This window comes from Pelobates fuscus, chromosome 3 (assembly GCF_036172605.1).
Source record: "Pelobates fuscus isolate aPelFus1 chromosome 3, aPelFus1.pri, whole genome shotgun sequence".
Lineage (NCBI taxonomy): Eukaryota > Metazoa > Chordata > Amphibia > Anura > Pelobatidae > Pelobates > Pelobates fuscus.
Window position 1 is genome coordinate 249,678,025 of NC_086319.1, and position 25,433 is coordinate 249,703,457.

The window sequence follows — 25,433 nt, forward strand, 5'->3', positions numbered from 1 at the left end:
GCTGCTCTCTCGGAAGGTACACTCCTGGCAACAACTACCACGAGCACCAAAAATGCCCAGAGGCCGTGGACAGTTTAAGGGACTCAGCTACTTGTCTAATGGCGGGATGCAGAAGCATGCAGGTATCCGTGGCAGGCGACGACCTCACACACTGAAAAGAGGACTCAGGTTTTTCCACTGACAGCAGCCTGACAATAACGGGCATCGGCTAAGCAGACCTATGCACAGGTCCATCCATGGCAAAGTCTATCTTAGCTGTGAAGGGCAAGAATTTTAATCGCTCACTCCTACTCTTATTTTGAACGAACTAAGGTGGTAGCCATCTTACGGACATCACTTACTTACTCGTAGCAGCCCACGTTATTTTTATTATTTTGATTTCCACCAATTTAATTGCCATATTTGTTTATTCTAGGGCTTAGCTTGCATGTCTTTTATACTCAATCTTGCATACTAACTAAAGTACATAACCATCTAACATCATGTCAAGTATGCCTCTTATGTCAAACCCATTCGCCTCCCCCAGCTAACACGATGGGAAACCTTGGCCATGATTATTGTGCTCCAGAACTGCAATGCCATGCTCTAATAGATCACGAAGTGCGAAGTCATGTAGCCTGTTACTTTATGACAACTGTTTAGAATACAACTGTCTATGATATATGCCTGCTGTGGTGGTATAGCCAGATTGGACTATGCGGGCCCGTTCCCCGGGTGGCACCACTGAGGTCATACCAGCCTCTCTTACTGACACCTTCCCCACTGCTGTAGAGGTACCCCGGGGGTGATGGGCAAGATAGTGCAACCATTAATTAAAACTCTGCTAACCTCCTGTGCGCCTACACCGACCATAGCGCCCAGCGGCTCCCATGCCGAGGAATTAACTACTGTTTAGCTTGTTACCTTATTTTGAATTATATTTGATTACGTTAATGTCAATCCAAATAAGATGTTTCAAACAATCTAACTGTTCTCTTGTTAAGTGACATTACATGTATCAGCCTGTTTATCGTTTAAAAAAGGTGCAGTACTATCATATGCCTCAAAAGTCTTATGCTTCATGAAATGCCTGTATTTACTGTCATGGCATAACAAGCCTGTCTGTTAAACTTCTGCACAATAAAAATAAAGAATAAAAAAAAAAAAAAAAAAAGTTTCTATAGATAATAAAACACAATTGAAAACAAAGTGTTGGCAGAGACTATGCTTTCACGGTATGTTTTTAGTTTTGTGGCTTCTTAATAGAAACTCTGCCTTCCCCAACTATATTACTCGAGACGTGTTTTCCACTTGGTGTGCTTCTTCCAGTCGAAATGAATGTTCCATGTCACTCGGTCTCAATAAATAGGCAGAAAAAAGCAAAGAACAAAACGTTCTATGTCCCTGTGTAGCCACCGTACACACCTCCCCAGGATCTCCCCAGAGGGGGCAGTGTTACCCGGTGTTGCACAGAGACAGGAGTACCAGTATGAGACTCCAGATGTCTCAAAGGGGCTTAACCACAAATATCAACAGAACAATAAACAAGAAAATATGCAGGCAGTTTCAGTATGTGAATGAAACTTACTGCATCGTCTGGAAAAAATATATATAGCGCGGTTGCTTCTAAAAGTAGAACCTGGCTATCAAAATAATATGGTCAGAGACCCCCATTAAACAAAGTATATACAAGTAATCCTGCAGTCCTATGCCAGCCCAGGGTAGTAAAGATAAGGAGCTAATTAAATAAATAAATATCTTCACTCCCCCCTAATAATACGCTTTATTGTGATCTGCTATAGGGATAGGAGTATTGAATGACTGAATCTCCATAATCCATACACCCTAGGAAATGTCCTTGTAAGACTACATACATACTTCCAGACAGAGAGAGATAGAAACTGAAATAAGAGTATAAAGTCAGTCAAAATCAGACTGATATTTTAAATTAAGAAAGCCTCTCTCCCTGTAAAGCTAACTAGACAGGCATAGGAAAGAAAAAAGAAGAAAATTAAATTAAATGGTGATCATGGTGCTCCAAACACCAGTGCCCAGTGCAGAAAAAATGGCCAACGTACGTTTCGGTGCTGAGGGAATGCACCTTCGTCAGGGGCCAACAGATAACTGAAATGAAGCCTCTTAAATACCCAAAATACCAGGGGTCATGATTACCTTAAGGCCAATATAAAGTGGGGGTGTGTCTATCCACAGCTGACTTTAATATCCCGGCTAAACGACTGTAACCGCAACTGCTCATTGTGGGTATGAAGGGAATCCCTAGCCGGTCACGTGACCCGCCGTGACGCGCGTCACATGACAGATCCGGCAATCCCCTAGCTGGGCGGAGCCCGTTCATCATCCCCACTCGCTACCGCCCAACAGCCTCACATGGGAGTGCTCGTCACTGCCGATCCTCTCCTGCCCATCATCCTCACGTGGGCGGACCCCCTGTGACAGGTGGGCGGAGCTAAGCAGTCTCCGTGCCGGAGTCAGCCGAAAGGGTCCATATCATAGCTAAATGCCCACATGTCCATATTTTGTCCTGGCAGAGCCTCAGTGTGTACTCTGTAGGGACTAGAATATCGAAATATATCACTAAGCAAAAATGCTTAGGGAGTATGTTAATGAATGGTCTCCTGCAGATTTATACCCAGTAGAAAAAAATACAAAAGAAAATGATAAAGTATAAAAAAAAAAAAATATATATATATATATATATATATATATATATATATATATATATATATATATATATATATATATATATATATATATATATATATATATATATGCTGAAAATATCTAATGAACATACAATGTTATTTCTTTCAAGCACAGGAAATATTATTTATTATATATTATATATATTGTACTTGATTATTAGAAGACACAGGCAAATATATATATTTTTTTATACTTTTTTATTATTTTCTTTTGTACTTTTTTTAAAATATCAGTCTGATTTTGACTGACTTTATACTCTTATTTCAGTTTCTATCTCTCTCTGTCTGGAAGTATGTATCTAGTCTTACAAGGACATTTCCTAGGGTGTATGGATTATGGAGATTCAGTCATTCAATACTCCTATCCCTATAGCAGATCACAATAAAGCGTATTATTAGGGGGGAGTGAAGATATTTATTTATTTAATTAGCTCCTTATCTTTACTACCCTGGGCTGGCATAGGACTGCAGGATTACTTGTATATACTTTGTTTAATGGGGGTCTCTGACCATATTATTTTGATAGCCAGGTTCTACTTTTAGAAGCAACCGCGCTATATATATTTTTTCCAGACGATGCAGTAAGTTTCATTCACATACTGAAACTGCCTGCATATTTTCTTGTTTATTGTTCTGTCAATAAATAGGCATTGTAGTCTTCTCATTGGTGATCTCTTCTGTAACCATTCTGGTTCCCCTGATTTATAACTAGAAAGTCTTTAAAGCATAGCATTTAGCAGGGCTAACCATACATTTATCCTTGCTATAATATTATATAATTGGTAAGAGTTTCTATATTTAAAATATATACACACACCTCACCCCTCTGTCAGGCCTTACATTGGCTTCCTGTATGCTATAGGAGTCAATTCAAGGTATTAATTCACACCTATAAAGCACTGAACAACTCTAGCCCTTCTTATATCTCTTCACAGATCCATAGGTATGTCCCTTCTCGGTCTCTCCGCTCTGCCCGTGACCACCTCCTGTCCGTTGTTCACACCTGTACGGCCAACTCACGCTTGCAGGACGTCTTGCGGGCGGCTCCCTTCCTATGGAATAGCCTGCCTACTGCCATCAGACTCTCCCCTAGTCTTGCATCTTTTAAGAAGTGCCTTAAAACCCATCTCTTTAGAAAAGCTTATGGCCTCCCAGACTAACCTCTACCTCACATACCTGTCTCTTGCTCTCTCCTAAAAGGCAGCCCACCTTTTTTGATTGCAAATTCCTGTCCTATTTTGTTTTACACCCCACCTCCTATAGAATGTAAGCTCGTTTGAGCAGCCTCTCCAACCTATTGTTCCTGTAAGTTTTTTGTAATTGTCCTATTTATAGTTAAATCCCCTCTCATAATATTGTAAAGCGCTACGGAATCTGTTGGCGCTATATAAATGGCGATAATAATATAAATAATTGAGAATACTATAAAAAAACAGGGATGGTCTTGGAAGCAATATAGTTTTCTTTTGGGGGCGGAGTTAGCAGGGGAACTGAGCAGACGCACAGCACTGAGCTCTGAGACCAATTGGGCAACAAACTTGATTTTTCTTTGGAGGAATCCTGGTCAATGACCTTGCAACGGATACAGGAGTGGATAATGGGTAAAAAAATTTATAAAAATAGAACCGATAGAGGTTTTACAAGTAGAGAAATTGGGGATCTGCTGCGGAGCTCCCAACCATGTGCATGGGCCAAGATGGCGCTGGGGATGAAATGGCATCTTATTCCTCAGAGGATGCTTATACTGATCCGGGTGAGGGAACAACATTTAGCTAACCACCAGAGTGCAGCCCCAAACACTTAAGTACCGGGGAGCTGCTCTAAAGAATGCTGGCAGACCTGCGTAAAAACATAGCCACTGATATGGCCTATTACAAAATCACCATTGACGTCGCCACGTCCAAGCTTACTCTGCTTGAAGCCTCCTTTAGTACCAAAGACACAAGAATAACAGCGGTCGAACTGGTGACTAACCTGCAACGCCAGCATTTCACCACCACAGAAAGAATGGATGCCATAGAGGTTCAACGACAGAGGTATAACCTAAAAGTGAGGGGTATTCCCGAGTTGGTGGATCTCATGGATTTACCCTGCTTCATCCGCCGCCTGTCTGCTGCCCTGCTACCGCCGAAACAGGTGAAAATTATGAGATTGGACTGCCTGTTTCGCTTACCAAAACCGGCAAACGCTCCAGTGTCGGCAACTGCAGACTTAATTCTCAGATTCCAGTCCCTTCAGGACAAGGCCTTACTACTTGCTGCTCTCTGGGGAAGGACTCCACTACTCTTCGAGGGTGCCACGCTACCGATATTCCTAGACGTCACAAGGGGATCCTCACCTGGTGGAAAAAACTACAACCACTGCTACAACACCTCTGATCCAAATCTATTCCCTATAAATGGGGGAATCCACGTGTACTCCTCTCCACCCATAACGGGTCCACATTTAGAGCACCTACCTACAGAGAGCACTAATTACACAAATGTTTCTGTACATATTGTTGTACGTATTTCTACCTATAAAAATCCATACTGCATGCATTCTACTGCTTGACATTGTGATGCCCATGTAGAGCGTAATTCTTTGTTGCTGATCTCCCTTTGATATGTATTGATTTCCTCACATGCAATTTGTCAAAAAATAAAGAATTAAATTTTTTTTTTACAAAGTTTTGTTTTAAAATATTTTATCAAATAAAAATATAAATATAGACCTATAAAAAAATTAATAATCCATTATAAATTATAGCAGAGTTTATAAGATTAAAGTATATGCTTGCTCTATCAGTAAAATAGAATAATATACCCTGTTGAACAAGTCAACCGCTCTGTCTTGATAAAATGGAGTAGCGTGTCTGCATCAAAAAAATCTCTCGGCTGTCTTTCCAAAATGAAGTACACTTTTATATTCTAGATTTTCAATTAGGTCATATTAGGAAAGTAAAAAACAAAACCGAATCTATCTTGGCTTGACTATTAATATGTATTCACTGTTGCAATAGATATATACCACCATTATAAAGATGTATCACATCTCTTAACATGGATAGATTTATTTTTTAGGAGACCGTTTGTGTTATAATACATGCAAATCAAATATTGAATTGTTATGGGCACATGTGAATAATACAAGTTTTTAGAATAAAAAGTTGTATTTCTTAAACTGTAATTTGTCTCTAAGATTTTTTTCAAACTGACAAGTTGCTAGAAATTGAATATATTGATTCTCATACAAAGTGATACTAATAAATTACCTCTTACCCACGGTCAGTGAATTGGATGTTTAGACTTTAAGACACCATATTGTCCTAGGTTAGTGTGTCACCACGTCAGGGCCTTTCCTATGTCCTCTCCAACCTCAAGTTTTAGTCCAAACCTAGATAAGATGTAGGTCATGACAATAGACTGGGGTCAGTAACCTAATGGCAAGTGTGCCATGCATGGCACTCACGATGTTTTTGCACGGCACTCAAGGCTGCCAGAGACAAAAAGGCTCTGGCCTATCAGGTGTCCCAGTGGGACTTCAGATATTTGCTACTGCAAACTACGCAGTGATTGCAGTTGATGACCGACAATACTCAATTCTAGACATGTGCACCAGTGATGTTTTTGTTTTTGTCCAAATTAATTCGTGCTAAAGAAAAATTTCATTCGTCCATTCCAAATTTTGTCTGTAAACCATTTGTTTTCGGACGACATTCGGTAAAAAAAAATTTGCTTTCGTCCATTAGGACGAGAATACTATGGTGCATGCGCAAATAAAAGCAAGTAGGGAGCCGGCAGCGCTACCAGCATCCTCGTAATAAATATTAATCCCCCCCCCCCCATATAAACTCCATATATTTAAAAGGGAGGTTAAATCCTCCCGCATGCCCCTACTCGTGGTATGTCATCTAAACAGCGAGCAGCCAGTCGCTAGTACTGTTCCCCCATGGTGGGGAACCTAAATAACAAAAATGGGGTAGACATAGTGCCCCCATCTGTAACCTGCAGGTGGGCGGCTATTAATATAAATGAGAGGGACCTATGAGCGGTGGGTGGGGACCCTAATTAAATAAAGGGGGCCTAATTCCCCCCCCCCAGGTCCCCACCGGGGACCTTAATTAAATAATGTGGGGACCTATTGTCTCCCCCCAGGTTCCCACCCATGAGCGGCGGGTGGTACCCCTAACAGACAATGGGGGAGACCTATTGTCCTCTTCGCCCGCCCCACCCATGACCGGCGGGTGGGGGCCCCAAATGTCAATAAGGGGGACCTATTGCCCCCCCGGCCCCCACCCATGAGTGGCGGGTGGGGGCCGTTGGTAACAAAATGGGACACCTCGTGCCATGCATTGTCTCCTGGCCCCATGAGCGGAGGGTGGGGGCTAAATATAAAAAATACCCCCCCACAAGTAACTAGGGGACCCCTAGTCACCCTCCCCAATAAAATTAAATCCTACCTACCCCCTCACCCTAAAAATAGTGAGGGGAAAAACAAAAAAACTAACACCATGTAAAATAAAATTTCATACTTGCCATTAGATGTCGTCTTTCTAATTTTCTTTTCTTCAGCCCCCAAAAAGGCCAAATAAAAATTGTCCCGTCGCAACTGTTAAAAAAAAAAAAAAAAAAAAATTGAAAAGGAATGAATAAATAAAAAAAAGAGCGCACAAAAACCCCCTCTCATGGGTGGGGAGCAGGGGGCACAATAGGTCCCCACCGCTCATGGGTGGTGGGGGCGCGGAGGCGGGCACTGTCACGTCCCCGTCCCCCCCCATTTTTGTTATTTGGGTTCCTCACCATGGGGAAACAGCGCTAGCGACTGGGCAGCACTAACTGTGAGTAGGGGCATGCAGGAGGATTTAACCTCCCTTTTAATAATATAGGGGTCATAGACCCCCTTAGGTTTTAATGCGGGGAGGAGGGGGTTGGGTAGGAATTAATATTAATTACTTAAAGGGAGCTGGTAGCCCTGCCGACTCCCGCCTTGCTTATTTTTTTTGCGCATTCGCAGTGGTGTATTCATCAAGCACTGGTAAGTCACTAAACCCCATGCTTGTAAGAGTCTCCTTGCAGCTCTGCACGGGTTAAGTGTCAGGCTTCAGGGAGAACCAGCGTTTTTTTTCTCCTCCGTGCTGTGGAGTTATTTACCCTGCAGCACGGAGTCTAGTAAACGAAAGAATTGAAATGTAAAGATAATGCATTCAACATTTGTCATTTCGTTTATATTTCCCATGTAGGGCTTTCGTTTAAGTTTTAGTAAACTAATACGAAAGTCCGAATTTTCAGATGAAATCGTATTTGTCCGAAAACGAATGCACATGTCTACTCAATTCTCAATAGGATCGGCACACAAAGGGACTCCCAAGTTCTTGTTTTGGCATCACTATCAAACTGTTGACTAAGATATATTGCCATGTTAAATGGCCAAGTCAAGGCTAGGTCATTAAATAAAATGTATGTCTTATAGCCATTATAAAAACAAAAAAACAGCCCTATTTAAAATAGAGGTGCAGGAGTTACACATCCCCATATTATAGCTTTTCATGTTTAGACCAGCTCTAGTATAGTTTTATATCCACATTTTATGTCCACAACCGTATTTGGTTAAATATATATCAGCACAGTAATCTAATCTAAATTTTACTATATGGATTAGCTGTGATTCAGTGAAAATTTTTCTGTGTTTTGTTTAAGCAGCAATATGGCACAACATTTCACCTTAATGTAAAATTTTCAAGCTGGACGAAAGTGGTAAGTGGTGTCCCTCAGGGTTCTGTTTTGGGACCGCTTCTATTTAAAGGACCACTATAGGCACCCAGACCACTTCAGCTCAATTAAGTGGGCTGGGTGCCAGGTCCATCTAGTTTTAACCCTGCAGCTGCAAACATGGCAGTTTCAGAGAAACTGCTATGTTTACATTAGGGTTAATCCAGCCTCTAGTGGCTGTCTCACGGACAGCCACTAGAGGCCGCTTCCGCGATTCTTACTGTGAAAATTACAGTGAGAAGACGCTGACGTCCATCGGAAATGTGATGGATGCAAGTTTTTTTTTCAGCTATGTAACTATGTAATAAAATAAATATATATATATATATATATATATACATACATACATACATACATACATACATACATACATACATACATACATACATACATACATACATACATACATACATACATACATACATACATACATACATACAGACCAATTTTAGTCTAATCAAACCATGACCTACAATCAGTCATTCATTTTATTAGAGGGATTCTGTCTTGTTATTGTGATACTTTAGGAGGGAACCTCTATCTAGATTATGGAATTTTTTTTTTTCCACACCCTCCTCAGGATAATCTTTCTCTAGGAAATAATTTTTTCAATAGTTCAGCCTGTATCAAAAAGTCCTGTTCAATGATACAATTATGCTTTAATCATTGAAATTTGCCCTTTGCATACTTAAAAGCCATGGGCTATAATGGCAGCTGGAAAAATTAATCTATCCATTCACATCCACCGGCTTAAAATGGGTCTTCGTTACTATGGACGAGTTGTAGATAAAGATGTTGAGGTCCCTAAAAGGTAATATTGGAAATCACTATAGTTTCAAGTAAGTTTATTAGCCCTACTGTTCTTGAGAAAAGAGAGGAATTGATGCAGTTTTTGCCTCCTCCCTTCCTTATAAAGAAAGGGTAATCTGTGTACCTGCAATATGACACCAGTTTAAAACTCCAGTTGTGTTAGCCATATGTGAAGGTTTTCTCCCAATGGGCCATAAACAAGCTGGCATAACTGGGGGCAAACCTCGTGTCCATCTCTCTACCAGACATCTGTAAGAAGAAATCCTCCCCAAACCAGAAATAGACAAGATAATAGTCCTCCCACCATATCCCTCAAAATCTGAATAATTTGTAGTGAATATTTTAAGTAGGACTTGCACGTCTTCACTAAAATCTGGAGAAGAAAGTGAATGTATTTGGACAAATTAGAGGTCACTGAGCTTATGCCAGAAATAGGCCTTCCATGGGGATAGGTATGATCTTTATGTAAAGACAAAGAAAAAAAAGCTTGTACCCAGCAGGTAGATGTGGGAATAACAGAACTATCCTAAATGGATATAAAACAAATGTATGAACAAGGCCCACACAAATCAGTCTTGATAAAAAAAAAAAAAAACACATTCAAAGCACAAATAATATATTACTATCAGCACTCTTTGGATGTACAATAGTCTTATTAATTGCAGAACATTTAGAAACTGACAGATTAAAATTTTTCCCTTCAAATCCCCACCGTGATAAGTATGTAACGACAATAAATCCCAATAGTGTGATATTGTATAACAAGATTAATATTGATGAAATAAGATGTAATACACTCAGAAGTATAGATCTCCTGATTAGCGCTCTTATAACCGCTTCTGGCAATACTTGCCTAGGATAGATAGAGGATAGTAATCAATGGGTCTCCACACAGATAGTGACTTGATGCAGATATTCTCAGTGATTCTATAAAAGGAATAAGCAGAACACAGGGAGCACCTACAACCACTATGAGACCTGCTTTTATTTTTCATTACCAAGATTTCCTATAATAAAATGTTTTTCCTCTGTAAGTTAAATTTTCTTTTATTAAAGTAGCGAAACTTTGAGAAACATTATATACATTTTTTTTACTGTAAGAACAATCAGGATTTGGAATTCTCTGCCTGAAGAAGTGGTTTTATCAGTCCATACAGATGTTCAAACAGCTACTAGATGCATACTTGCAAAAACAGAATATTCAAGGATATAATCTTTCAATGTAGGGTAATAACTGCTTGATCCAAGGATAAATCTGACTGCCATTCTGGGGACAAGAAGGAATTTTTTTTCCTAGCTTGTTGCAAAATTGGAAGTGCTTCAAACTGTTTTTTTTTTTTTTTGCCTTCTATATGTGAGGAAGGCTGAACTTGATGGACGCAAGTCTCTTTTCAGCTATGTAACTATGTACATTTATTTCTGAAGCAATTTTTTGCTGTTACATGATGTATATATTTTGTTTTCAGACTTTCCACGTGAGTTTGAACACAGGCCTGATGAACGTCATAGAAGGGGATCCCTCTGTGATAAACACTGTGCTATAAATATGCAGACAGAATTTGTGGATACACATTCTGGATCCCACCAGCATAGCTTTCTCACCCCTCGACTCCTGCCAGGTAAGGAAAAACCAGGACGATGTGCTTATATTGAGCTCTCTCACAAGCAGTACCCTGTTTAATTTCCAATAAATATGAACATAAAATGGCTAACACCTTTTCCCATCCTCTTTGATGGCCTGTTTTCCAAAAAGCTTTAATGCAGCTGAAGAGCATATACACTTTGTCACTTGGCAACATTTCCATTAATTAGATAATTATGGAACTGCTTCCTAAGCTGATGGCAGCCATTTTGCTGTTTCTCTTAGTTTACTGAACATTCTCAGTACAGTAAATTTGGCTGAGCCTTCCCAGGGGACATGCGTGAATGAAACTATCTAACCTGTGCATGCCAGTTATTTGAAAGGCTAGAAAGGGAATTTAACCTTTTCCTGTGACATCTGTTGCTGAGCGGTTTCTCTTATAGCTGGGAGTTGTAAGACTGAGACCAGGGCAAAGGTCTTCGTTAACAAACCCATATATGCTGCTAAGTGGAGAAGTATGTGCTCTGATGGCTGAGATTGCTTCAATGCTGCCTTGTTGCCTTGGTGCTTTATGTTCTTATAGGCATACAGAAGGGCAAAGATGATGTAAAGCTGTCTCTGCACCTTGGGCACATGGCCCTACTGCACCTTAGTCACTATGGACATAACTGAAGAATGCATAATATCGACTCTTCACAACCTGTTCCATACTGCCAACAGGGCAGCAGAAAGGGAAAATGCAAATGTGTGTTTTTGTGAGTGTTGCTACTTGGGTATTTATATCAGAGAGTGTGTTGTATGCATATGTGAGAATAAGTCTGAGCTAAGTATGTCCGTCTTTAATAGGTTTTGTGCGAAAATTGTACGTGTTTAGTCATGGGAGAATAGATGCCATAACCATTACATTTTTGTAATAATTCGGTTAGATCTCTAGAGGCATGGATTGGTTAAGGGTGTATTTTAAAAAAAAAAAAAAACTTTTTTTTTTTTTTTTTTTTAATCTCCCCAATAATCTAATTGGCGTTCAGAGCAGAATGTTCTATGTAAGCAAGATTTAGAATTGTACAAATAGTTAACCATGTGGCATTTCGATGATACAAGAAACCCCCCATGAATGCTCTGTCTAAAATGTTAACTGCACATAATGTTTGTATAGTTATAGAAAGCTGAAAAAAGACTTGTTTTGCTGTTAATATAAAAGATGGCAAAATAACCCAGTTTGAAGCATTTTCAATTATTTTGTAGCAAACTAGGCTATACATAGGACACGAGGTCACACATTTAGGCTTGAAGAAAGGGGATTTCATCTAAGGCAAAGAAAAGGTTTTTTTTACAGTAAGAGCAATAAGGATATGGAATTCATTGCCGGAAGAGGTGGTTTTATCAGAGTCCATACAGATGTTTAAATTGCAATTGGATAAATACTTGCAAAAACAAAACATACAGGGATACAATTTCTAATTAGTGGGGTAATAGCTGCTTGATCCAAGGAGACATCTGACTGCTATTTTGGGGTCAAGAAGGAATTTTTTCCTAGTTTATTGCAAAATTGGAAGCGCTTCAGACTGGGATTTTTGCCTTCTTTTGGATCAACCGCAAAAGCATATGTGAGGAAGGCTGAACTTGATGGACGCAAGTCTCTTTTCAGCTATGTAACTATGTAAAATCATGCTTGACCCCATAATAGCAGTCAGTTCTCTCCTTGGAAGTTGCTACCCCACATATTAAAAAAATAAAAATAAAATACATTTAAAAATAATAAATAAAATGGTTTATGAAAATCCGGACTGGTCCTGGGCCACGTAGCATCCAAAGTCTGAAACTTCATTCAAATCACATTCTGCCCACTACACCAGTGTTTCTCAAAATTTTTACAGAGAAGTACCCCAATGGGGCTTGAAAAAAAATTATCTTAAAGGGACACGAGTCACCAGAACAACTACAGCTTCTTGCATTTGTTCTGGTGAGTAGAATCATCCCCTTCAGGCTTTTTGCTGTAAACTCTGTCTTTTCAGAGAAAATGCATTACATTACAGCCTAGTAATAACTTCACTGGCCACTCCTCAGATGGCTGCTAAAACTGCTTCTTTTGGCAGTTTGGCAGTGCTGCCATTCAGTGTCTCCACCCTCTGCATGCAGACACTGGACTTTCCTCATAGAGATGCATTGATACATATCATCTCTGAGGAGATGCTGATTGGCCAGGGCTGTGTTTGACTTGTGCTGGCTCTGCCTCTTTGACAGCCTGTCATTCCTATGTGAAAGCATTGTGATTGGCTCAGACCACCACTTCTGATGATGTCAGCAGACCGAGGCAGTTCACAGGCCAAGACAGCAGCTTCAGACTTGAATACAAGTAAAAATTTACTATATTTAGGGAGGCAAGAAGGGGCCAGGGGGGGATAGATGGTGGTTTTAACACTAGAGGGTCAGGAAAACATGTTTGTGTTCCTGGCCCTATAGTGCTACTTTAAGTCCCCCTGCCTCAAAAGCAAATACTATTGATTTACATTCCAAACTCCAGAACTCATTCTCCCCTTGATAAATGTAATTTTCCTGAATCTGTCTGACGGCATTTGGTTGATAATCCATCCAGTTCCAGCAGTTAATACAAAAGAAGACAAACTCTTATTAACAGGAAAATGCTAAGAATACATTTTTATTCTTTAATGGGCATTCTTGTTTTCTTGCAGCACCTTTTATCTGGGTCATTTTTATAAAGTTGTGCAATACAGTCCGCAGTAACCCTTTAAATAAGTCAGACTAGGGTAACATTGGTGCCACTGGGAAGACTGGTAGAGGTTAGGGTGACTACTACATTGTGGAGAAGCAAGTACTAAATGCAGTAATTAGGCTTTTTTTTGCTGGTTTAAAGAAGTCATTGGTGTGTGTGTGTAACCCTTTAAGGACCAAACTTCTGGAATAAAAGGGAATCATAACATGTCATGTGTCCTTAAGGGGTTAAAAGGCATTTGAATATGGCAAATTAGTTTGTTCCAGTATTAGATTTTAAAGGAGGGAAAAGACTGGACAGGACCAGGAAGGCTGAAGTGGTGAAATTTGATATTCACTTTTTTTACATACATTTTATTTTTAATTTTATTTTTAATTTATTTTCTACTGAAATTATACATTTTATAGGGGCATCTACTCCAAGCTGTTGTCCTCATCATTCAACGGAAGTTCTGCCATGTGATGTCTGTTTAGTGAAAACCACTATTACAGCTGAAAATGAGGTGGAGGCTATGAAACTGTCAAACAACTACAAGGTACACATCCATCCCATATTTTGTCTCCTCACAACACCTACATAATCTAGTGGTATATTGTCTGTGAACTGTTACTGGGGAGGGAGATTGTATCTTACACAGTGGTGGCTGGTGAAGTTTTAAGATGGTGGGGCGCCAGGCTCCTCTACAATAAAACAAGCTGGGCACAATGTAAATATCTGTAAAATACATAATTGAGTACAATAAAGAGCCATACCACAAACTAAGATGAGATAAAATAGATACAGTATACAAAGCTAAGTGTTACAGATTGCTATTTGTAACTGGCCCTTTAAATGGAAAATTGCCCTGCTTCCCTGGATTGTGGAGAAGCCTATTTGCCAGCCTCCTTCCTTATGACTATGGCCCTGGAATGTATTGCCCTTTAAGACTTACATTTGGGCAAAAGGGATTTTGGTATGCTGTTCCGGGCCCTTTAACTGTTTGGTACTTCGATACTGAACTTCAGATACAATCGAAGTCGCCGAAGTAGTCGAAGTGGCCGCCATTACAGTCGAACACGTGGCGGTGGCTATTTTAATGCAGTCGAACACGGTCAGCGGTGACCTGTACCTTCCCCTATCCTTCGACACCACAGCTGGAGACTAAGTCCCGGTCGAACGTTCGAACACCCGTTCGAATGGGACTTTGTCATCTTTTCATGGGAAATAGATCGCCACTCGACTAGCGACCACCACGGAAGTCTTAACCGCGTTTTACTTCGACACTTCGACAAAAGTCGAAGTGCGTTCGACTATTCGAACACCGACTTCGGATGGGACTTTACCGATTTTACGGACAGAAATAGACCGACCACACAGCCTGAATCTGTGGAACTGTTTTTGGGCATGCAAACAGGCGTGCGGTCGGTCCAAAGAGACTTTTTAATATTTCTGGAACCACTGGATGGATTCTCACGAATTTTGAATATGTTGTTCCACAATTTATGTTGTTCATAAAAAATGTAAGTTTTATTAATGTACTATGTAAAATGGGAAAGTTATAAAAATGTGTAAGTTTTAGCTTGGAGATAATTGAGTAGATATAGTAGGAAACTCAATTATCTCCCAAGCAGAGGGGAGGGAACCTGTGGGCTGTACTATGCTGTGATTGGTGATTTTATGCCTCCCCCTGGGAGTGTCCTGTTTGCATGTAACCTCAATAAAAACCAGGCTGGGTGTTCCAGCACCTCAGACCTCTTCTGACCCTCTAACTTGCAGCCTTGACTCATGTTTGTAGGGGACAGCTATAATCGCTACAGGGATTGCTATGCTCTTCATACTCCCTTAGCTACTGAGCTCTTGTAAGAGCTCTTGTTCCTGATCCTGCTTCGCTCTACAGAAGGAAGAGGTTCATCTACTGGAACCTGGAGCCTGGTCGTAGGTCCAGGGCGCAGAGCAGACGGCGAGATACCAGCCCAGCAGCGGTGGTTTGTGGAGTCTGCAGTGCTTATGGTGGCTACGGTGCTGATGGTCCTTTGGTGAGCACTAGGAGCATCCTTTTCTACAGTCCAACTTCCAGCCAGCCTGGAGGCAACCGTAACACTAAGCATAACAAAAAGATACCTATAAAATACCCGGGGCTGTGTAGACTGCAGAGATATAGCCAAGTGAAATAAAGAGATATAACATAACTGTCCTGCAATGCCAGGATCACTGTGTTAGATCATAGAGCGGCAATACAGAGATACCCACACCGTACGTGGCTCGCTCGCCCGCTCTCTCATGCATTCATCTTCAGTAGAGCTCCTGCTAGAACTTTAGCTTTCTATTAAATATTGCTGCAGCTCTAAAATGTCTTGACTGATTATTGGCTCTCAGCACACAGTGTACAAAGGCTTAAAGCAGCAGGATACGGAAAGACTGCTTATTACCTATGCAGTTGGCAATATAATGAATTTGCATTGAAAATATGTAGCTGACATGGTTAATAGAAGCATCAATCATTACAGATTAAAACAGACTAACATTGGAATCAGATCAGTCCTCAGTCACAGACCCAGTCCTGCAGTTTGAAACTTCGCAACGTTTCTAGCCACAGTATGGAGTGTCTTAGGTCTCCACTGTTGAGTGACTGAGCACTTTAAATAACTCCTACAGAACATACCAACCATCTTCTTTAAACTATTAGTGGCCGGCAGCACAGTGCTCTTGTTCAAAAATATCCATCTTCCCTGGTCACCCCTGTGCTTCCCTCGTTTTATATAGATTATATATTTGAGTAAATTAAGTGGCTTAATCAGCCTCAGGCAGTCACTGAGGCTATTGGGGTAGAGAAAGATATTACAGAGTTACATTTGGCGGGGAACAGGAGCTGCTGCACTCATTGTGGTGCTTCCAAGATGACTGCTTGCTACCCTTTCCTTTGGGCACTGTAACCCCACACCGTGGTGCTATGAGCCAATGATGACCCCTCGATAGAGAGGCTAATAGCATGCTTCCCCTTATGGACAGCTGGTTCTGCTGCCTAAAAGGCAACTCAATGGAAATTGCTGAAATTACATGTGCAAAACCTGCTGAATTTTTTTTTTAAAAGCTTATATGCAGACTCCTGCACCTTATTGGATAACCATCAACGGTAGACTAGATCACAGATCTTCTGCCACTGTGTCACCGAAAAGTCCTTTTTTAACTTTCTAGTAAGGGCAAATCTATTATGGCAGAAGTTTTTTTGGGGATCCATCATAAAGCCAGAGGCAAAAATAAGGTATCCCAAAAACTTTCTTATACTGATCAGATTATACAGATCAAACTTTCTTATACTGATCAAATTTTTTAAGTGTGCAATAAAGGCCATTAGCTAGGAGTGTCTTGAGGATATCATCCAGATAAACCGTGGCACAATAATGAATATAATCTAGCGACGGTAGTAAAATGGTTCTGCAAGTTCTCAAATGAAGAAACGTAAATAGGGCAAACAGACCTGTTGTCACAGTGTTGATTTCTGTAAGGTATAAGGTAGCTTTAGATACAAACCCTGGAGTCAATAAAATTCTCTGCAGCACGCGAAGCAACATGGGCTTTGATTTGTGTTTTTCAACTCATTGTTTATAAATTGGGAGGATCATTCTATTTAGAGGCAAGAGAGGGGGCTCTAGAGCCACGCTCAAGGCCGGTCGCCTGAATGACCTTAGGTGCAAGAGTTTCCGGTCGCACTGGACACTATTTACATAAGTGGCCTTTCTTGCCTTCCATTATTGTAAATTGTATCTCTGCTTCTGATAATTTAATCACTCCCAATTGCATGGGTTCTGCCTCCGTTCTAGGAGTGAAGTCTACTAGAAGTGAAATGTCTCTACTGAAGTAGATTTATATAAATCATATACTCAATAAGACTTAAAGGCCTTCTGGGAACTCCCTAGCAGCAACCTCATCTTGTAGTGACCCTGTTAAACCCTCCATAAATACTGTAACCAAGCTCCTGCTCAATCCACCGCTAATGCTAGAGTGTGGTGCTCTGCAGTATAGTCGGTTACAGATCCCTGCTTGATTCAAAAATACTTTGGTGGCATTCTTGGCTGTTCCTTGGGCTTACACAATTCTGTAGAAAGTAGATACCGTCATGATAGTTATATACTCTAGGTTTATTTACTTCCCACTGCGGATTAGCTAAAGCCAAAGTCTCATCAGTAAGGAGAAACATTATGAACCCATTAGAACTATCCGTTGTAAACTATTGTTGTTACTAAAGATACATTTCAAAATTTCCTTTTTTTTTTTTTTTTGTAAATCTTGTTTTATTGAGTAGGGTAAGAATAAGAAATCCACATTGAGGCTCGCAGGCCTCCGTAAGATGAATGCAATTTGTAGTAACATATATAGTTTGCTTAACCCCTTAAGGACCAAACTTCTGGAATAAAAGGGAATCATGACATGTCACACATGTCATGTGTCCTTAAGGGGTTAAACAGTGCGGAATCTAGAGTTCATAGCTGTACATAGATACGAAAATGGTGCCGCAAAAGGTCCGCCTGGAATGCAATACATTTTATGTAGCTATCGCATCAGAATTATGTGGCTGTGAACAGGTGGCAAATATCACCAGACATGTGTATGTGCTACATGATCCATGTCCCATGTCTGAGCATGTATACGTAGACATAATTGTATCGCTCTCAGTTCTCATACATGTTGCTTATGTTTCCAGGGTACAGGGCAGTATGAAAGAAAGAGTGAAAAAAAGTAAAATAAAGAATAGAGAGAGGCAAGGGAGAGTTATGCATAGAGGAAAAGGTCCGTCCCAGTAGTCCACCCCTCCATGTCCGGACGCGGTGGGCAGGGATAGGGCGTCTAGGTGGTAGTTCGTCCCTGTATTGGTGGTCCATGGCGCGTGTGCAGGGAGACGCGGTATGGTGTGGATCCTGTCGTTGTTACCGACTTACTCATGAAAGGGCCTGTGGGTTTCGGGTTACTATGTAGTGTCGCCTCCACCTCCCAAGATGGTGGGTACCCGTTTGTGTTTTCTGTGTGGTGAGGTGTATCCTGCGCCCCTCGATGGAGTTGTGATGCGTGTTGGTCGTTCGGGTAGGCCTCGAACTAGGCTGTGCGCGGTGTTAGTGTCGTTCGTCTAACTAGCGAGCATGTGTGGGCCATCAACTGAATATGAGTAGACATCTGGATGCGTATTTTCCAGGGTTGCGTTCCTATCCCGGCCAACTAAAGGGGAGTGGGTTCGGGGACGACAGGTTTGCCCCCCTTCTTTTGACCTGTGTGGTATGTGCCCCCTACCTGCCCGCTTGGTAAGAGAACTAGGGTTGCCTCGTCTCCGTGTGTCTCGACGGTCGTCCCGTCAGGGATGCCCGCAGTGCCTCCGCCGCCTGTATGTCTCTAACCCTATGAAGCCATTCCTCCGTTGTGGGAACGTTCGTGCTCTTCCAGTAGGTTGGTATGAGGGATTTGGCAGCATTCAACAGGTGACGTAGAATCGATCTTATACCTGGGGATAGACTGAGAGGTGATATGCAGCAGAACCAGTTCTCGGTTCCATTCAACGCCATCTCCTAGTATCGCTTTTATGTCCGAGTGGATGCGGTCCCAATATGGCACGATATCGTGGCATTCCCACCACAAGTGCAGAAATTTGCCTCTCGCCCTCTGGCATCTCCAGCAGGAGGGTGACGACTCCGGAAAGATCTTCTGAAGGGCATCAGGGGTCCTATACCACATGGAGATAAGTTTGTAATTGACCTCCTGGTAGTATGAGCTGGATGAGCTCTTATATTGCCAATGCTGTGCTCCATTGTGTTGGCGAGATTGGTGTGTCTTGTAGTGCTTCCCATCGCCGCTGAAACATATTATTGTCCGATAGGGCTCCTACAAGCAGGTGCTGGTAGAGGATAGATAACCAACAGTTTTTTAGACAAAGAAAAAAAGGAACCCAATTTTTTAGGAGGTCACGTAGGTTTTTATTACTGTGGAAACTGCACTGGATGTAGAGTAAAGAGAACCACAAATAAATGTATAAAAGTTTTTTCCTCCAAAAGTTTGGAAGAGAAATATAAAGTAAACTCATTTATTTTGTGCAATACAAATAATGTAATATACCTTTTAACTTGTCCCTGCGGTTATCAATACGTGGGTAAAACGATAAGAAAATGAAAAATCAGGATAGGAGAACATATTAATAATATAAAGAAAACATTTATCAATCATAGTGTTTCGAAACACTTTTTAGATTACCACGATGGTAAACCGGACGGCCTTCAATTTATGGGTATAGTAAAGATTCAAACGCATTGGAGAGGGGGGTGTAAAGAAAATATTTTAAGTAAAGCAGAGATGAGGTGGATGTTTAACCTCAACACCCTGACCCCTGAAGGCCTCAACGTTGACTTCGAACTCACTTCCTTTTTGTAGTTAATTTTATAAATTTTATATATATATTTTCATATATATATATATGTCTTTAATATATATTATATATTTTTTATGCTTTTTCCTTTTATACCCCTTTCATTTAACATGTGTGTATTTGTGGTTTTTATACTAATTTAGATGAATAAACACAGTATTTTATATGCATGTGCTTGAATTAGCTGTGTATGCTTTTTATTCATTTTATGTGTTTTTTATATATTTGTGTATTTTACTATTAATACATTTTCTCTTCTTTTTCCTTACTTATATACAATATACTGTGTTTCTGATATATTATGTATTTCCCATATGAGTTAATATTTCATATAGAATAATTATGCCATGGAGTAAGACATTTTTCTTTAATGGACAAGTATAACGAAAAGCCGTTTTAATTATTTGCCTGAAACCGGAAGTACACAAAGGCATAGGGACGTCATCTGCCGCTGACCCGGAAATGGATCCTGACACGCAACGTGACCGGAAACAGGAAGTCAGATGACTAGAAGCAGTAATCGAAGAACCGGAAGTGAACCGGAACCGGAAATGAACCGGGACATGAACTTTTGGCACTAAAACGGAACCTATTTAAATGTAAAGTTTAACAAAGCATGTAGCACTTTGAAAAAGACTGTGATCGGTCGAAACGCAATTGGGAGACTATTTTCCTTTGCTGTGATTTTAAGCAATAAAAGTTTTTTCATTCATCTGCTTTTTTCCTGTCCAATATTCAAACCATAAGACGGAATTTATGCATTGAAATACTTGCTTCCTGCATTGCAGTCTTCAAATACAACTTTACAAGGCGCTGATAGTCTGAGCCACTTTTAAACGGCTCAGCACCACGTGAGTGGGCAATTTTATACCTATTTTTATGTATTTTATTGTGTAACAGGCTATACTATGTCCTTTATTTTATTGTTTTTTAGGACATACCTACAAGTCAGTAATATATGGTAATATTGCCTCTTATTCATTTTCACCTGGATTGTATCTAGTATTTAGTTTGCTCTCACCATTATTTTCACGTTATTGTATTGTATTTATCTGGTGTGATTTGGAGTGATTCACATTTTTGGTGATTTGAGCATTCGTTCTCGATTCCTTTTTCCTTTTCTTTGTTTTTTTATATATACAGAGGATAGATACCGCCTTTTCGAGCGTGGTGCCTTTGTAACATAGGCCTTCAAACCAGGTAAGATCTCTGTGTAGTAGATCTTTGTGAGGTAGAGATTCGTAGTAATGTACTAGTTGTAAATAGTGGAGGATCATTAGGGGTGTCTGAGGTTGACCCGCCCGTAGTGAGTCGAGCGACCTGATGTTCCCCTTTTCCAGAGTCTTGTAGATCGGGACATAGTCCCTCTCCCCCAGGAATGCCCACGTCCCATATGGGAGTCCTCCTCCAATATTGGGGTTATGGGTGACCGGGAGCATCGGGCTGGGTGTTGGGGAGACCTGTTCCAATCTTCTGGTTGTTTGCCACGTCTTCAGTGTTTGTGCCGCCGGGTTCCCGTCCTCTTTTCCGCAGCGGTGCGACCCCTCTCGCCACACGGCAGCCTTAAGTTTGGTCCCTGAGTCCTCTCTGTCCAGGGTCACCCATTGTTTCGGGCGTTCAGCTGCGTGCCACTCCAGGATACGCTGCAGCGTGGTGGCTTGATGGTACTTCCTGAAGTCTGGGAGTGAAAGACCCCCCTGGATCTGGGTAAACACAGCTTGTCGTGTCGGAGACGGGATCGTTCCCCTCTCCACACATATCATATGACTGCCGATTTCAGTTTTGAGAAGAAAGTCGCCGGCAGCGCAATAGGGATGGTCTGGAACAGGTATAGGATCCGTGGCAGCACATTCATCTTGAGGACCGCTATTCATCCATGCCAGGTAATGTGCGGGTATGCCCAGCGGTCAAGGTCCGCGGTTACGGTTTGCAGTATCGTGGCAAAGTTGTATCGATAGATATCACGTGGGTGGTTATCCAGATGCCGAGGTACTTCATCTTCTCTTCGCACCAACGGAATGGGAAGGCGGCACTCAGTGCAGTGTATTCACTTGCTGGGAGGGTGACGTTGAGGGTTTCACACTTCGTAAGATTGAGTTTGAATCCTGCGATTTTGCCAAAGTGGTCAAACTTCAAGAGAAGACAGGGCGACGTGATGCGTGGGTTGGTGATAAAGAAGAGAAGGTCGTCCGCATAAGCAGCTACTTTATGCTCCGACCCCTTCCAGGAGTACCCGTGTATATCCGGGTTCTGTCTGATTGCCTGTAGAAGTGGCTCCAGTGACGTCGCAAATAGGAGAGGGGAAAGGGGGCATCCCTGCCTCGTCCCGTTGTTAATCTCAAAGCTGGATGTTAGTGCTCCATTCACCCTTACCGTCGCGCTGGGCTTATCGTACAGAGCAGCTATCCACGACATCATCGTTTGTCCCATGCCCATGGCCTTCAACGTGTGCATCATGTATGACCAGTTGACCCGGTCGAAGGCCTTTTCAGCATCAGTGGACAAGAGGAGGAGTTGATCCCGTGAGGTCCGCGCTCGATGTTGTATAGAGAAGAGTCTTAGTGTGCTGTCTCGGGCTTCCCTTCCAGGGATGAAACCCGTTTGATCTTCGTGGATAATGCTCGGTATGATGCGTTGTAGTCTTGTTGCCAGTATTTTCGTAAGGAGTTTTGTGTCCACATTCAGTAATGAAATTGGCCGATAGCTGCCGCATTGTTCAGGATCCTTCCCTGGTTTGAGTAGGACCACGATTGTGGCTGCCAAGGATTCAGTGCCGAAGTGTCCCCCTTCCGTGATGTTATTAAATGCTTTCGTTAACCAGGGTAGCAGTATCGGAGCAAAGTGTTTGTAATACCCTGTCGAGAACCCGTTCGGGCCCGGCGCCTTGCCCACCTTTGTGGCCTTCAGAGCTGCAGCCACCTCCTCAGTACTGATCAATTCGTCCAGCATGGTCGTCACGTCGGGTGTCATTCGTCTGCGTACATTTTCGTGTATAAAGGCTTGGGTCGGCGTGAGGGCGCCGTGGTCCTGCGGCGCTCCATCCGGAGTGGGGAGGTTATACAGGGTGCGGTAATAATGGCGAAATTAATTTGCAATATCCTCCGGGAACGAGGATGTAGCCCCTGTCGGGAGGCGAATTTTGTGTACCCTCGTATGTGGAGTGTCGCCCTTCAGGAGTCGTGCCAGGAACTTGCCACCCTTGTTAGCGTGAATATAAATGTTTTTTGAATACTGCAGGGAATGATGGTATCTGCGCGCTATGAGGTCCCTGAGTTGCCTCCGGGCATTCGTCAGGTCCGTGTGTGTGACGTCTAGTCGGGTCCGTTTGTGTTGTAGTTCCAGTCGTGCGATGGTGTCGTAGACCTCCGCCATCTCCTGCATTGCCGCTTTTCTTTTACGGGAGGCGATTCTGATGAGTGTGTCCCGTATTACACTTTTATGTGCTTCCCAAATTGTAATGGGGAAGTACCGTCTACATCGTTTTCTTGGAAGTACAGTTCCAATGCACGAGTGACTTCTTCTAGCTCTTCAGGGTCCTGGAGTAGGGACTCATGCAGCCGCCAGGTCCAGCGGGCAGGTTTAAATAGCGTCAATTCCAGTTCTACCGTCAGCGGATTATGATCCGACCAGGTGGCGGGGCCTATGGTAGCTGCCCTAATTCGCGACAGACCCTCTTGCGGGAGCAGGATATAATCGATCCGCGAGTAGCGGTTGTGGATCGCTAAGTAGTGGGTGTAGTCCCTGGTATCCGGGTGGAGCGCACTCCAGCAATCCACAAGTCCCCCTTCGCACAGTGACTTACGGATTGAGTGAATACTGGAAGGTGGCAGGCAACTATGGCCTGTTGACGTATCTTCTTGGGGGCACAATGGTGTATTAAAGTCTCCTCCTATTATAAGTGCACCTTCCGAGAAGCCTCGCAACTTACTCAAGGTTCCCCTGAGAAATCTGGCCTGATTTTTGTTGGGCACATAGATCGATGCCAGCGTGTAGAGTTTGTCGGCGATGGTGCCTTTCAGAAAGAGGAATCTCCCCTGTGAGTCAGTCATCTTGTCTAGCACCCTGAAATCCAGGTTTGCGGACAGGATGATGGCGACGCCAGCCTTACGAGCTGTGTTGTGGTTGTTGAAGAAATTATTGGGCTAGTATCGGTTCCGCAGCTTCGGAGCGGAGCCCTCTAGGAAGTGAGTTTCTTGGAGCATAGCGACTGATGTTTGTGATCTCTTCAGGTCGCGCAGCAATTGGGTGCGGCGTTCGGGGACGTTCAGTCCTCTGCAGTTAAGAGTTAGGACGCGTAGTGGGGCACTGTGGTAGGCCGCGGCCATCCCTGCGGGAGATGCAGAACACGCGGAGAGATAGGCGCTGACTCCCCTGAAATCCCCCCGCCTCGAGCCAAGGCAGGATCCTGTTAGTTTCCTCTATGCTGGTGTAGTGCTCTAGGTTCTAGTGGTAGGGACAGTTGTGGGAGTGGAGGGCTGGCGTGTGTTCCCTCAGTGCAGAGTTGGGAGCGCCAAAGCAAAATTTGTTATGGGTGATGAGGACCCTTCCCTGGTTTGTATGCCTGCCGGGGTATGTGGTAAATACCGCATATTTGGCGGTCAGTGGGAGGTGTCGCTAGTGTGAGAGAAGCGGGTACCGCGTCTATCGTGTGCGCTCGCGCTGGGCCACGGAGGCACGCCCCTGGGAGTGTCTGTAGTGGTAGGTAGAGAAGGTAGGTAGAGAGAAGGTAAAAAATTGGGGAGGTGAGACCTGTACCCCAGGTGGGGGTGTCCCCCAGAGAGCATATTGGATGCGCTGTTTTCCCCGCTCATGTCCGGCTGGGACTGGATGAATCCGTCCATTGGGCCGTGTGCCTGACCCGAATGGGAACCCCTCGGGGTCTGGGGGTATCGGTGCGTCGATGGCGCCCCATAAACGCTCATGTGGGCTAATTAGCAGGCTGTTTCAGGCGCTGGTGGTACGGAGATCACAGATCAGCCGTCCATCCCGGTCACAGCCCAAGCCACGCCCCCCTACATTTCAAAATTTGTGCCCATTTGGTTTAAAAACAACTCCTCCTAATGGCCTTGGTATGTCCATCATGTACAACATGGAGGAGTGGGATGAATTGAGGGACCATATGAAATTGAGGATTCCCCCCATAGCTAGTGTTTGAGGAGGAGGTGCCATTACCTGACACTCCAGAAACCAATAGGTGTAGTGTGTGTTCACAAAGTCTGTAAAGTTTGGGCAAATTGGTAAATTTGTTGGTTCAATTACTCTACTTAGCTTGCAAGATGACATCTGCTGACCTAAACTTGTAGAGTCCATGGCCCTGTCATGTCAGACACACTGCCCAACACACAAGTCCAAGATCAGAGAGAAGAAAATAATGTATAACCAGGCCTTAGCGTGGCTGGTAATACGCAAGACAAGACAAAGGAAGGTTGCGCCAAAAGCTGACTATATAGTACAGCTAATATGAACAAAG

The 25,433-nt window shown here is 42.5% G+C and overlaps 1 protein-coding gene across 2 annotated transcripts in view; it reads left to right on the forward strand.

The window, feature by feature from the left end:
• The window catches only part of LOC134601053 (uncharacterized), an 81,572-nt gene that overhangs the window by 14,727 nt on the left and 41,412 nt on the right, over window positions 1–25,433 (forward strand). For both annotated transcript variants that reach the window (XM_063445469.1, XM_063445470.1), the window contains exons 2-3: window positions 10,729–10,881; window positions 13,986–14,113. In XM_063445469.1, coding sequence (XP_063301539.1) covers window positions 10,729–10,881; window positions 13,986–14,113 — 281 coding nt within the window. The remainder of the gene's footprint in view (window positions 1–10,728; window positions 10,882–13,985; window positions 14,114–25,433) is intronic.